The 15,890-nt window shown below is 39.1% G+C and overlaps 1 protein-coding gene across 1 annotated transcript in view; it reads right to left on the bottom strand.

Moving 5' to 3' along the window:
- The window catches only part of LOC107594492 (protein kinase C and casein kinase II substrate protein 3-like), a 59,200-nt gene that overhangs the window by 11,781 nt on the left and 31,529 nt on the right, over positions 1-15,890 (bottom strand). Inside the window, exons 3-8 of the mRNA XM_016284560.1 lie at positions 10,735-10,835; positions 9,685-9,841; positions 7,835-8,070; positions 7,262-7,417; positions 5,961-6,037; positions 1,623-1,743 (exon numbers count right to left, since the gene is read on the bottom strand). Of these exons, the coding sequence (XP_016140046.1) occupies positions 1,623-1,743; positions 5,961-6,037; positions 7,262-7,417; positions 7,835-8,070; positions 9,685-9,841; positions 10,735-10,788 (801 nt within the window). The 5' untranslated portion in view covers positions 10,789-10,835. The remainder of the gene's footprint in view (positions 1-1,622; positions 1,744-5,960; positions 6,038-7,261; positions 7,418-7,834; positions 8,071-9,684; positions 9,842-10,734; positions 10,836-15,890) is intronic.

The following is a 15,890-nucleotide window of genomic DNA, read 5'->3' on the forward strand; positions in this document are numbered from 1 at the left end:
TTTTTTTGTAGCCTTGGCCAGATCTGTGCCTTGCCACAATTCTGTCTCTGAGCTCTTGAGGCAGTTCCTTTGACCTCATGATTCTCATTTGCTCTGACATGCACTGTGAGCTGTAAGGTCTTATATAGACAGGTGTGTGGCTTTCCTAATCAAGTCCAATCAGTATAATCAAACACAGCTGGACTAAAATGAAGGTGTAGAACCATCTCAAGGATGATCAGAAGAAATGGACAGCACCTGAGTTAAATACATGAGTGTCACAGCACTTAGGACCATGTGATATTTCAGTTTTTCTTTTTTAATAAATCTGCAAAAATGTCAACAATTCTGTGTTTTTCTGTCAATATGGGGTGCTGTGTGTACATTAATGAGGAAAAAAAATTTAATTAAATGATTTTAGCAAATGGCTGCAATATAACAAAGAGTGAAAAATTTAAGGGGGTCTGAATACTTTCCGTACCCACTGTATATATATATATATATGTGTGTGTGTATGTATATGTATACACATACTCCTATACAGACAATCTAAAATGATTTGTGAGTCACCCAAACTGATTCAGTTCATGTCAGATGAATCTTATGTCTGATTGAGAATAAGTTGCTAAAAAGCACCCCAACAAACAATTTACCTTCAAATTTTACAGCATTTTGTGTTGCATGTTCATTTTTTATTGCAATAAGCAATGACAATGCAATACATTATACTGTCACTACATTATTTCACACCCAGTTTTCCCTTCTAATAACAAGGGAGAATTAAAGTTCAAAACTAAATATACTGTTTATTATATATACCTTTGTTTTTTTTTTACAAAATGACTCAAATTAGGTTCAATCAATCCAAGTAAACAACCTTGCCTTAAAGCAGAACAAGAATACAGACAGATCAGTCACACAATGTGACTGTGACATAACATCACTTATATTCACAGTCACATGTGGGACCATCATCCAGTCAGCCTTCTATCACCGTGCAGAGAGAGAAAGAGCGCTGTGCTTATTTACAGCCATACAAAGGGCTCCAGTGTGCTGGCAGAGCAGGGAGGATGCCAGAAGTTTCCTCTGGAGGTGTCACTTACCTGGGCAAACTTGACTAAAAGCTTCATTTTAGCTTTGTGACCGCTATTCACTCTCCTACTGCTCGATTAAACATTCACATCATGGGGGTTTTTTAAATTTCTGACAGACTCAGACTCCACGACACATCTGTACACATACAGTTGTGTATGTACAAACCTCATTTGCATAAACGGACATGCTGACACTGCCACTGTGTGTCTGCATGTGTTTGTGTTGTGGGGAGGGCTGGAAAGGAAGGGGGAGGAGACTGCCATTAGGGAGAGGGATCCGGCATTCCAGAACCCACTCATGGGCCGTGCAAAGACAACAGCTCATTCACGCTCTGCCTATTAGAAATTCACCATCACTGGAGCCCAGGGCCAAAACAGCTCTATGGTTGACGACTCCACAGCAGTGTTTGGGTCCGTAAATGTCATATCTTTTCTAAGCAAATGTTCGCATTCAAGTTTGGTAGTCTGGTAAACGTCTTTCCTGGCATTCTTGTGATGTAGCAAATATTCTAAACAAAACAGCATTTTGCAGAGAGAAATTTACTATACCTCAAACTGTGGCCAATTCATGCTCATTCCTGGCCCATGGGTGTTCCTCCACCACCTAAGGTCCTCCGCGTCATTGGCTGTGTTGATGGTCTGGCCGAGGTCTCGGTACAGGGCTCGAAATCTGTACACAAATCAAGTACTTGAGTAAAAGTACAGATACCCTAATAAAATATTACTCCAGTAAAGTCCAAGTACTTGTTTTAATTTTTACTTGAATAAAAATACAAAAATACTTCATTTTTAGTTCTTCGTTCAAGTATTAAAAGAAATCAATGAATAATGGGTATTATTAAGGGCTGTCGCGATTCATCGATTTTATTCGACTATTCGATTTTTTAAAATCCTTGACTTCACACTTGCACTCTCAGACACTTGCACTTCCACTAGCGACGTCACTTGCATTCTTAATTTTTTTATTTTGTTCTATTTATTTATTTTTTTAGTTTGAATCGCTCAACATTTTACAACAGTTGCCAGGTGGTGAAGACAAGACAAAAGAAATTAACTTACAATGTCACTTGCAATCTCCACTTGCACTCTCCGATACCTGCGACGTCACTTGCAATCGACACAAATCGTGCGTGTTGCCAATGGAGACAAGACGCTGTGGTGGTGATTAAACGATTAAAACTAATTTTGTACCGTAACGTACAGGGTCCTGCAAGCCATCTGTAGGAGAAAAAGACGAGACCCGCAAATCCGTGGCCACAGAACAGCAGAATATGAACGCAATGCGCAAAGTCTCTCGCTAAGCATTTTCCTCCTGTAGTACAAGCAAGCAGGTGAGCCCAGAATAAACGCAACACGCAAAGTTTTGCGTTAAGCATTTTTCTATATATAATAAACTGTCTACAGCTCTTTTATATCACTGTCTTTGTCCATTAAGCTACATTACGTGTTTTATTTATAATAATTTTCTATGGGAGGAAAATTTTTTACGTGCAATTTAATGCATTGCGTTCTGGACTCGTCTGCTTGCCTGTACGGAGTTGATCCTTTTAAAATCACTTAATGCATTTCATAATGCACGTTCATATTTGCTGTTCTGTATATACTTTGAGTCAACAACAAGATAGGCTACTGAATTGTCTTTATCATCCGTTATTATGCCACATTAAGCATTTTGCTGTATGGGAGGACAAGTGAAAGTTTGCGCATTGTGTGCATTGCGTTCATATTCTGCTGTTCTGTTGCCACGGATTTGCGGGTCTTGTTTTTTTCTCCTACAGATGGCTTGCAGGACCCTGTACGTTACGGTACAAAATTAGTTTTAATCGTTTAATCACCACCACAGCATCTTGTCTCCATTGGCAACACCCACGATTTGTGTCGATTGCAAGTGACGTCGCAGGTATCGGAGAGTGCAAGTGGCGATTGCAAGTGACATTGTAAGCTAGTTTCTTTTTTCTTGTCTTCACCACCTGGCTACTGTTGTAAAATGTTGAGAGATTCAAACAAAAAGTAATCAATAAATAGAACAAAATAAAAAATAAAAAAGACTGCAAGTTACATCACTAGCGGAAGCACAAGTGTCTGAGAATGCAAGTCTGAGAGTGCAAGTCTGAGAGTGCAAGTGCAAGGCTGTAGCCAGAGCCCTTTCCATTTTGCTCGCGTCGACTAACCGGCAAAATACCGGAAGTGGCGCATTTCACGGATGAGAATCCATAAAACACAATATTACACTGTTTCTCAAGGCTGCATGATATATTAAACCCATTTAAAAATCATAATTAAGCATAATTGTGAATTCACAAACGCTACGATTTAATTTAATAATTATATGCGATGCAGTTCTAATACAGTACATGCGCTTAAATTATTTACATGCGTGTAGGTTAAGTACATGTGTCACACAGTGGCTCTGTTCACAGTAGTTCCACAGGAACTGTTATCATTTGTACTGGTATCGTTTGGGTTTATTACAAAGTTCATCTGGGAACGCAACGTGCGCCATTTCATCAGATTTGTAAGGTAAATCATTTATAAATCTATGCAAACACAGGAGGATACATAGTGGTTTCAAAATAAAAGCTCAAACCCTCACTCTGAGTTTACACGTTTTGATGTCCACATTCTTTTAATTACAGTGGCTATAGCATTTCTGTCCTAAAGAAATGGCCAAATATTAAAGATTAAGTGGACATTTGAATGAAATGGTGCTTGGTCAATATTTATTAAACTGCAGATTAAAATAGAATAGGCCTATACCCTAAATAAGGATAAATTATATTGGAACGCATCTCCAAATTAATCGCATACACAGATGCACATTGCCATTACAGTCAGCGCCGAACAACAGGCAAATAAAATATAAACTGAGGTTACAAAAGTGATTCAGTCCAGCTCAATGTTTCTTTTGTTCTTAGATCAACATTAATGATTGGCAGTAGCGGCTGCTGTCAATGCATGGACCCAATACACCCTTGTTTTCTTTCTCAACTCTTTATGTTCACTTAAGACATAACCGATTGTATTTATGGGATATTTTGATATAATTCTGTGTGTATTTGTCCATTTGAATGTGTAAGAATGCGAGAAAGAGAGCTCAGTCCAGTGTTCGCATATATAAGAGGCGGCTTTTGTGTGTGTGCTTTGTGTGTGTGTGTGTGCAGCACAGAAAACAGCGCACGAGTGCAGAAGTGAGTTCTATTTCATCTTCTTGCAGTTGAATCTTTTGAAATCACAATAAATGTGCATAAAGAAATCGAGAAGCAGAATCGAAATGTAATTTTATAACAAGTAATTTGATTGCTGACCTTACGCATCTGATCTGATTTCCGAAATTGGAATAGCTTTTCAATTTCCAACCCTCCTACTAAATTATTTCATCCTTGCATGCAAAAAGACCTGTATGGTGACTATATTTGCAACTTACTAGGTTTATCATTTGTCATTTTTCCCCCGATAATGTCGATAATCGTCTGTTACCTGACTGTTGACATCGACATCGCGATACTTACGATACATCGTCTATATACGATAATATCGTCATATCGCCCAGCCCTAGTGTGTAATAAAAGTGTACGCGCGTTGTGCACCCACCTATAGGCGCATATTACTAACGCGCTCTTTAAATAAAAAAAATTCAATATTGCGCCTGACTTTAGACCAGGTTTTTGTTGGTCAATGGCGCAGTCTAATTCAGTTGCCTCAAAATAGTAACGCGCCAGCAATGCACCTGAACACACCTCGTTTTCAGACCAGCACGCCCATGGGCGTAAATGCATTTGCTATTTGCACAACGTGGCAAAAACTAGCAACTAGCAAAAACACTTGCGCCGCACCTGGCCCCGCATTGCGCCAGGTGTATGATAGGGCCCTTCATGTCCACCGCTGCTACCAACGAACAACAGGCAAATAAAATATAAACTGAGGTTACAAAAGTGATTCAGTCCAGCTCAATGTTTCTTTTGTTCTTAGATCAACATTAATGATTGGCAGTAGCGGCTGCTGTCAATGCATGGACCCAATACACCCTTGTTTTCTTTCTCAACTCTTTATGTTCACTTAAGACATAACCGATTGTATTTATGGGATATTTTGATATAATTCTGTGTGTATTTGTCCATTTGAATGTGTAAGAATGCGAGAAAGAGAGCTCAGTCCAGTGTTCGCATATATAAGAGGCGGCTTTTGTGTGTGTGCTTTGTGTGTGTGTGTGTGCAGCACAGAAAACAGCGCACGAGTGCAGAAGTGAGTTCTATTTCATCTTCTTGCAGTTGAATCTTTTGAAATCACAATAAATGTGCATAAAGAAATCGAGAAGCAGAATCGAAATGTAATTTTATAACAAGTAATTTGATTGCTGACCTTACGCATCTGATCTGATTTCCGAAATTGGAATAGCTTTTCAATTTCCAACCCTCCTACTAAATTATTTCATCCTTGCATGCAAAAAGACCTGTATGGTGACTATATTTGCAACTTACTAGGTTTATCATTTGTCATTTTTCCCCCGATAATGTCGATAATCGTCTGTTACCTGACTGTTGACATCGACATCGCGATACTTACGATACATCGTCTATATACGATAATATCGTCATATCGCCCAGCCCTAGTGTGTAATAAAAGTGTACGCGCGTTGTGCACCCACCTATAGGCGCATATTACTAACGCGCTCTTTAAATAAAAAAAATTCAATATTGCGCCTGACTTTAGACCAGGTTTTTGTTGGTCAATGGCGCAGTCTAATTCAGTTGCCTCAAAATAGTAACGCGCCAGCAATGCACCTGAACACACCTCGTTTTCAGACCAGCACGCCCATGGGCGTAAATGCATTTGCTATTTGCACAACGTGGCAAAAACTAGCAACTAGCAAAAACACTTGCGCCGCACCTGGCCCCGCATTGCGCCAGGTGTATGATAGGGCCCTTCATGTCCACCGCTGCTACCAACATTGTAACAATACAAAGCTGGTTGAAAATCAGCACACTTATCTTTTTAGTTACTACTATGAGCCTTTTAGGTGTTAAAGTACAAAAAGATGCCCTTTTGAGGGTACTGCCTAGTCACAAGCTGTGTGTACCCCTACAGGTACAATTTTTGCACTTTTATTTCCCTGAAAGTGCACCAAAGGAAGAAAATGAGGCAAAGAGACTAGGGGTGGGCTTTTTGAACACCCTAGTAACATGCTAAAACCACCCACTACACCCCAGTGTCCTGCTGACCAGTTCTGTTCAGACAATCCCTTCTTTAAAAAAAAAAAAATCTAGTTTTTAGTTTCATAACCACTGCTACCAGAACATAAGAGCAAGGAACAATAAGTACCATGGAAATACAAAGAATGAGGGAGGGATAAAGTAAACATCAAGATTCCTGTACATGAAACTTAACTATATATGATTACCACACAGCTCAGCCCTGTAATTACAGCTCAACAAAAGTAAACACTTGTGCAAAACTGCAGAGACAGGTTTGAAGGTGTTGCTTTTGTTGCTATTCTGAACATGTAACTCCATGCTGCTTAAGCTAACGCCGAAACACAAAACGAAATTAGGTATTTGTTCACTGATTAAAAAACTAATTGATACACAATGTTTCAGCTCTTTTGAAATGACCCTGGTTAATAGTCAACGACATGCTCAGAATTCCTCATTAAGTAAACATAATGATAGCAGAGAGCCTGGAAAAACAAATAAGCACTTATTAATGGTTAACATTCTTCATTTATTTCAGTTTTTAGCTATGAGACATATAAATTAGGGATGCACGATATATCGGCCACCATATCGGCCGATAAATGCTCATTTTTTCTGTTATCGGTATCGGCCAAATTTTCTTATTTTATATCTTAAAGCCGATAAATAATGCATTATTTCCTTCAGAGACACTTCAGATGCGCGCTGTTCGTTTGCAGCCTTTTGTGCAATTGTACGTTGTAATATTGTTTACTTGATGTATATCTGATTTATCTCATATAGAATGCGTTTGGTTAAGTTAAAAGAGCGCTTCAGTTTACCAGTGATAAACTCAAACAGCAGTGCACAACATTAATAACTATGATTGGAAATGTCGTGTATATAACATTTTAATGAGAAAATTAAGATTAAAAAAAATAAATGGACTAATAAAACCCTAAAAAATTAATAAAGTCATTAATAAAACTAAAAAACTGTTTTCTGTGCTTTTTCTCATACCTTTTCTGCTTCCTGGGTAAATTTCTCCAGGCGGTCCGTGAACTTGCGGACCTCATCTTGGGATTTGGTGGGGTCAGCCTTGGCATGTGTTTCACGGGTCAATGACGTGCGCTCTTCCTTCCGGGCTTGGTGATAACTCTTTTTGGTAGACTCCACCTACCGCAGAGAAGATTTTTACACAACCATACTATTTACTCATTACTAAATACACTGTTACACCAAATACACACATGGTTCTCTTAAAACATACTTTTAAAAGGATAGCTCGCCCAAATATAAAGATTCTGACATTATTTACACATCCTAATGTTTACCCCAAACGTGAATGGTGGTCAGGCTATTTTACTAAGCTAAATTTACATTCCATAATTTTACATTCCATAAGAAACTAGTTCAGGTGCCATGACGATGAGCAGATGATAACATATAATTTTGGGTGTACTGCCCATTTAAAAACAAAACAAAACAAAATACACAAAACAAAACAAACAAAACGTTGTTCTCTCAGCCATCGTGGCTCATGGATCAAAATTCATAGTATTGGCTTTGTATTCTGCACAGGAGGAGACTCACATCCTTCAGTTTTCGGACCCAGGGTTTCTGGGCCTTGCGGAAGCCTTCATCGGCATCTTTGGTCTCACGGAATCCACCAATCATTTGCTTGTGGAAGGCATCCTTCTGCCAGTTTCTAATCTTTTCGCTGTCCTCAACAACCAGTTTCTCTTTTAGTTCCATATGGATTTCACTCAGTCTGTCTGCTGCATTCATGAAAGCATGCCAGGCCTTTTCCAGAGTCCCATACTGTGGGCCTGCAGGACAGAAATCAGAATTTAGCTTTATCTGTCAGTTAATTACACTGGATATTTGCTTAAAAGCCCAAGTCAAAAAAGTAATTCTCATCTTCTGCTCTCTAGATACATGTCTTGCCTTGTCTATACTAACTGTAGGTCAGTGTGTCTGCCCCTTTAAGGTCACATGGTCTTCAAAAAACAGCCATGCTTGCAGGAAATATAGTCAAAATCCAGTATATGTACACTGGTTGCTAAAGAAATGACGCACAATATAAAGTGATCACGGACACGACACAACATTAGCGACAAAGGCCGCATCACTGTATATCAGTGGCGTTCCGTCCATATAAGCTGCGAATGCTCCGCATACCCAGGCCATTTGAGAGAATAAGTTCAAGGGATAATTCATATAAACATGATTACGAGTTGATCCCTTGTCATTTGAAATGTAACTTAAAGCTTAAAGAGTTAGGAATAAGTACGTACAATGATTTATTTGCCAAACGGCAGTAATTTTCTTTAAATCTACCAGTTGCGGTTGGTTCCTGGCAAGCAGATTCTCCGCAGCTTTCTTGTCTCCACTCTGTTGTTATGACTCTTCAGGATTGTAGCGCATTCTCAGTGATTTGCTGGTCTGCGGCAGATTTAATGCACGAGGTAAGCTGTCAGCGAAGCGCTCGCCCAAGCGGAAAAATGTGCTGTTGCTGTCAGATCTCGATTGACGAAAATCACATTGTGTTTGATGCAAAACCAACTCGACCAAATCAAAAGAAAAAAAACACTGTAACTGTATATTTTTGTTTTCTCAAGCAAAGCAAATTTTAAAAGTCCACTGAAAACATATCTTCTTACATGTCTGGTCATAGACAACACAGTGTTTATAAAAACGTGGGCTATATAAAATTTTAATAATAACAAACATCATATTGTTCTCGCTTACAGTTAAAGTCCTTCTCTGATTTTATTATTGTTTGCAAGGTTGCAACGTTACTTTGCAATATTTTAAATATTTTTTTGGTATTTTGCATGGTCTGTTATTAGTGTCACCCGGGTGGGAATTTTAACACCTATTCACAGGGAATAAAAAAATAATTTAGCAGATGTAGAGACATAGACCGGGGGAATCCCCCCATTTCTCCCTCTGATTACGTATCATAACGTAACTAAGTGTAAACATTATTTGGTGGTTTTTACTTGGAAAACCAGCTATATTTTACTTGCATTGGAATAATGGATAAACTTGAAGCGATAGAAGAAGGATTGGATATGAATTTCATTTACAAATAAGGTAGGAAATGTGCATACTTTTAAATCGACACCTGCCACGGTGTTTCTTAGCTATTTGTCATCTCTGATCCCTTTTGAGTGTCCTAAAAGCCGGGGGATTTATCACTCAGCATACCCGGTTAAAAAAGTCACCGCTCGCCACTGCTGTACATTTTCATACCTTCTTTCCCCCAAACTACTGCACAGCTATTAAGAATGGGCACTGGCAGAGTAACATCACTGACAGATTTATAATCATTGTATTATGATACTTATAAACTCATCAGAATAGAATGTGTTGATGTTACTGTAGAGGGATGCGTCTACTTTAGGAGGATGAACTATGAGACTCAAAGTCATACTCGCCTTTCTCCACAACACCCCTCCATTTCCTGGCCCAGTCACTCAGCTGCTGAGAATAGCCCTTCTCAATCTTGGCCCGCTCCTGGAAGCAGCTGACCAGCTCGTTGCATAGTTTGTAGCCATCGTCAATGCGTTTAACCGTCCTCTTGTAGTTCCCAGGCTGACCAACGAAAGTCATGTTAGAGTCATATTAAAATGTTGCACACAGAGTTGATATATTTCATTTTTAAATCTGACTGATCCGGTTCTCAAGTTTAGCTCAGTGACTCAATGATCTTGTCACGGCAGTTAAAAGCTAGGATTATCATTGAATAATTACATTTCAGTCAAGTAAAGTTTATTAATTATTAAATGTAAGATTATAGAATTAGATTCATTATTTATGACTCTAGTTCCTTTAACATACATAAACCAGTTTAGGAGTAGGGTAAGCTGTGTTAATTTTAAGTTAGTTTTTCCTTTAAGCAAGGAGAAATTAGATCGTATTTACTGTATATTGTTGCACCAACAAACACAAGGGCTTTGTGACAAATCTCAAAAGCGGTAAGCTACATTTGGGGTAAGCTGTGTAATGTCAAGCGATGAATTGAATTATAAGGGAATACATGAATAATTTATATTTCAAACAAAACTATGAATACAAATAAACTATTTATTATACACAACACCATTCCAAAAATATATTTTGCTACCCCACTGGCACATTCTACCCGATTCTCCCCAAAATTACTGTCTGTACTACACTGCCAACAAAGCTGATAGTAAAATAAACCTTTCACTTTCACTTCACTATCTAAAAGCACTTCATATCTGTTAGTTGTCTCCAAGACAAGTGTGGACCTGACCAAGCATGCTTAAAAAAACAATGGAGAAGTGGTACTCCTACTACAAATCTCGCCAGAAGCGGTAACCTCTTAGAGAACACATGGAAATATCAGATCTGCAGGTATCCGTTCCTGTAGTCTCCAACACCCTGGTTGGACGCTACAGTATGCGGCCCACTCTATCAGGAAGATCGTGTGCATATGTGTATTTGCGGTGGGGGATACTTACCTCCCAGAAGCTGTCCCAGCTCCCAATGTCTTGCAGATCACCGTTGGAAGACATTTTGGGGTCACCCTTGCAGCACAGAATGATGGCGGCTGTCTGTCAAACTGTGAAGAACAAGACATGAAATCAAATAGTGCCAACAACTGTAGTTAGTAACAGCAACATTTTTACATTATCGAACAAGACACAACCAAAGACAGCAGTCTTGCCAGAGAAGTTTATCCAGTCTCTGCTCTACATGACACAGGCCCTCAAGTTCAATCCAAAAAACTAAGCAGAGGCAATTCAAAATATATTCCATAAACATTTCACTTGCCAGCAACCTGTTGTGACCCAACACTCCTTGGCCTCTACAGTTAAGACATCTGCCCAGGCACAGTAATCCTGTATTCCAATACAGAGAGGAAGCCAGCATAGGCCAGTCTCACCTCTCTGTGTCTTTGTGTCTGCCTAAGGCAGCCTAGGTGAGGCAGAAGCTTCTCTGCACCAGTGGGTGGAGTCACAAAAATTATGCCACCGTCATCCAGGTCCTCCCACTAATTTGTTCTGGTGGAATGTTGAGTACACTACTATAAATAAAAGGTTCTTTATTTGCATTGATCTTTCCATAAAGAACCTTTAAAGGGGTCCTATTACGCTCTTTTACAAAGTCTTGATTTTGTTTTGGGGGTGTACTAGAACACGCTCTCATGCTTTGTGTTCGAAAAACGCATTATTTTTCACATAAATTTACATTATTAAAATACCTTTCTCCCCAGCCTGGCACAAACGGCTCGATTAGTTCTGGCTTTGATGAAGGTCCGCCTTCCGAAAAACAAAATGTGTTGTGATTGGTTAGCTGTCCCAGTGCGTTGTGATTGGCGAACAGCTTAGACGGTGTTTCAGTACTGCCACGCCCCTTGCTCCGTCTGTCGACAAAAGCTTTTGGCGAATCCGGCATTGTGCTCCCTCATGTTGTGGAAGCGGTCCTCAGTAAAATGCGCAGCACACAATAGCAAATTGGGGTTATAATGCTCAGGAACAGAGTTAAAAATAAATTGCAACCATTGTTTCCTGACATCATCCGCTTTCGGAAGCCCAAACAAAGACGTTTGGGCATGGAGGTGAAAAATAAATAAATAAATAAAAATAAAAAATACAGAGTTTCAGGCGGTCGCACACCGGACGAGAAGCACAGCGTCGCATCGCGCCACGTCTTTAAAATTCAAATACTTTATTTTCTATGAGTGTAGGCACACCGGCGGCGCCATTCGGCGTCTGTCCGCGGCGCCCAGCTACGTCATGTTATACTTGTAAGAATTGTTCTAGAAATGCCGAAAATTTGACGCTACAGCACAGCAGCTCTTCTTCTTCGTTTTCTCTGATGCACCAATTCTGCAGCTGCACTTCTTCTTCATCGTCTCGTCTGATGCACTCACTCAACCAAGCGTTCTAACCACAACCTCGCCCCTCCCCACCCCCCAACCTTTTGAATTTCTGTAGGCGGGCATTATTTGTAATGATATTCCAATGAGCCGCTTTGTGATCTCACAAAGCCCGGAAAACAAACACTGTAGTCCAAACGAGCCGTTCGTTGTAGTTCTTGAAAAGGGATTTTTAAAAAACAAAATATCTCCCTTTGGAGTGGACTTTGAGATTAGTAACTTTCTAGATCTTTTTTATGCCCAAACATACACACTGACTAAAATTAAAAAAAGTGAAAAAGCATAATAGGACCCCTTTAACATCCATGGAACCTTTCCATTGCACAAAGGGATTTTTATAGTGGAAGAAAGACCTTTAGATCATTAAAATGTGACCTCTGCTGGCAAAATGAGTCGGAATGAGCACATTTTCAAAAATTTGTTATCTTCATTTTCAACATTCTACATTAAAATACCTTCAAAATCATATATAACTTGTATGAATCAGACAAAAAATGACTGAGCTACAGTCATTTGAAGGCGATAGAGTCAGCAAAGTTGATTTTGAGAAAAATCAAGTTAAAGTTTTCTGAAGGTTCCAAAGCAAAATCACCAAGCAACAATACATATTTTCCTACATATATTTTCTTAAATCACAATATAGCGTTTTTTTATTTTATCTTTATTAAAAATAAGAAACAAAAATGCAAATAAACTGTAGTTTAAACAAGAGCAGCGAATGATTCCGTCTTTCTTTTAATGTTTGATTAACATCGAGACAGATCAATATTTTGACCTACTGTAATGCATGGATCTAATGTTACACATTCTAATGTTACACACTTTTCCCCAACCATTAACTGAACGTTCATGTAAGACACAACAGATCATGTTTGTGTGAATCTCGCCAAGACATATTTCGCAATAATGTACTTTATAGGGAGATCGCGCGCTCTCTGAGAGGTTGCAAATGTCAGTCAGCGCGATCATTTTGTTTGTTAGCATGGGTTTGAAAATCATATTTTACTAGTTCAGACTCATGTCATTCAGAATTCGCTATGAATATTCATAAAGCTGGAATGCTGCGCTTCGCAACGATATATCCTACAACTTGTGGTGAGACGCAGCAGTCGTCCAGAAGTGAGCAGAGAAAAGGATCTCCTCTCAGAAAACGTACAAATAAAGATAATTTTAGAAGTTTAATTACTATTTGAAGCATTGGGACTCACTAGAAGAGGGCTTGATGAACTCATTTCTGTGAAAACCTCAAATTCGACCAAAACTTAAATTTTTCACTTCTTTTGCCTGTAGCTCAATATTAGACCGTGTACTTTCCGACTCATTTTGCCAGCACGGGTCACAAATGTTCTTTACACCAAGAACAAAAATGGTACTTTTAAGAACTGTTCACTGAAAGGTTCTCTGGAGAACCCAAAATGGCTCTTCTATGCCATCGCTGCACACTCTTATAAATAAAGGTTTCAAAAATGGGGGTTTCACATTAGGGGCTTTTGGCCTGGGTGGTTATAGGAACTCACTTATAAGGACTAGCCACCAGTGCAGTACCCGGAGTATTAATGTTGCATTCACACTGCCAGTAGGAACTCTGAAGTGACATAAGCTGGTTGACAGTGACATAATTTAAGCGCGGCCTTCAACAACCTCAACAACTGGAGGATAGAGGAAGGAGAAGAGCCTGGACTTCTGACGTCTGTCCATCTATCACTGGTTTCCATGTTCGTGGAGTTTCTGGAGTAAGCATGTGTAAACTGGGTGTTTACACTGCTTTTTAAAAATGGCAGGTGCCAGTGTTTCGTATGGCATGCGTTCGGCCAATCAATGTACACGTCACTGGGAGCTCCTATTGTGCTGGGTTAGATTTACTCTGTAGTAGGGGCTAATTTAGTCTCCCCATATGGTGTTCCTTTTACTAAAATCATTCAAAATTCCTGGGTTGTGAACACACAAAGTCGTGTATTTCAGCCAATTGTTATAGGAACTATGAAAACTTTCCTCCGGTGCAAAAGCTCCAATTAGAAAAAACATTTTGGGTTCCCCAAAGAACCTTTCAGTGAGCAATTCTTAACAGAACCATTTTTTTCTTAGTGTGAAAAAAATCTGAATAATCTAAATTCCATTTTTCCATTCGTGCAATGGAAATCTTCCATAAATGTTACAGGTTATTAATGGTTTAACCATAAACGCCAGTAAAGAACCTTACATTTTTATTAGTGGAAAATCCCCTTTTATATGGAACCATTATTTTTAAAAGTGTAGCAAGACAGTAATGTTGATAAAAAATATGTCCAATGCCATGGAAGTGTCCATTCGCTATTGCTCATGGGGACACAGGAGACACTATGCCTCTCAGGCACTTAACTATCACCTTAAAATAACCTGTTTATTAACACACAAACTGCTTTGGCTATTGCATAAACTACATTTAGTCCAAACAGAACAAGTATGTGTACACCTAATGAACCTTGTACACACTCTTCCCATGCTTGTATATATTTAGCACTATTTCTGGCCTTGGATTCTCTTCGTATTGTCTGAGCCAAGGTTGTATAGCTTCCTCAAACAGACACAACAAATGGGAGGAAGGAGTGGGATTGGCCGCGCAGAGGCATCTGCTTCCAATTCAGGCCAAACTGGCTATGCTAATGGAAAATTAGCATCCTCAAGCAGGATTTGGGAAATAACAGATTGTTGAAGAGCATTTGCTGTGGATTTGTCAATCTGTTGAATGGTTTGTTAAATCCTGGTTTTCAATATCTTTTTAAATTTGACAAAGGTAGGGCTGGACAGTGCAATGGGATAAATAAATAAAAATTACCATTACAAGATATTATTTTTGGTTCATATCGCCTTAGCTTTAGCATTTTAGAGAAACAACTGCTTTTAGCATGGCTAAGAGACTAAAGCCGTATTCGCACGGGATTAGTATTACCTGGTGACCTCCAGTCATTTGTAATAATTGCGGAGGTTGTCTGTGATCTTAATCCCGTGCGAATCGGCCATGTCTGTAATTTGTAAAGTAAAAATTCCCCCGCAAATGGCCTACCATATTTCGCCTAACACCGAGGTCCATCCATCTTTCGCGAAGAATGGAGCTGCACTGGAGTATTTGATAGCATTGTGGGTGCCGTCATCATATGGCTACACCATACAATTTGCAGAAAGAGAAAGCTGAAAAGGTTTTGAGGTTAACTTGTTACAAATCAAGCATAAAGCTTGAGATATTATTTTAACCTGGTGAAATGTAAATGACACTGCGCACGAAACTATATTAGTTTTTTGTTTTTTTTATCCATCTGGACCATAGAACGGGACTCTCAAAGCCTTGACATCCGGGTATCCGGTAGGACTGTGCATCACCAGCAAAGTCACGATACGATACGTATCACAATACAGAGGCCACGATACGTATCACGATACATGACTGCACTGAATTTCACCTCAGCAGAATTGAGAAAAACAGCGGTTTATTAAACACTGCTTACTATAGTGCCATTTCTAACTATTGGCAGAGCAGGCAGCTGACCTCTGCATTATGAAGGGCCTCCATAACTGTACCACAGTACAATATAGGTAATGGCATATGTTTCATGTTTACATTGTGCACTCCCCACCAGGTACAATATTCTGATTGTTTGTATCTTGTTTTTAGCATTTAAATTTTTAAGCCCATAAATAAAAATGTACTTGTTCTAATAAATTTATATTGTAATGTACTCATTCTAATATGTTTAAAAA

The sequence above is a fragment of the Sinocyclocheilus grahami genome, unplaced genomic scaffold, assembly GCF_001515645.1.
Source record: "Sinocyclocheilus grahami isolate Dianchi unplaced genomic scaffold, SAMN03320097.WGS_v1.1 scaffold184.1, whole genome shotgun sequence".
In the NCBI taxonomy this organism is placed as follows: domain Eukaryota; kingdom Metazoa; phylum Chordata; class Actinopteri; order Cypriniformes; family Cyprinidae; genus Sinocyclocheilus; species Sinocyclocheilus grahami.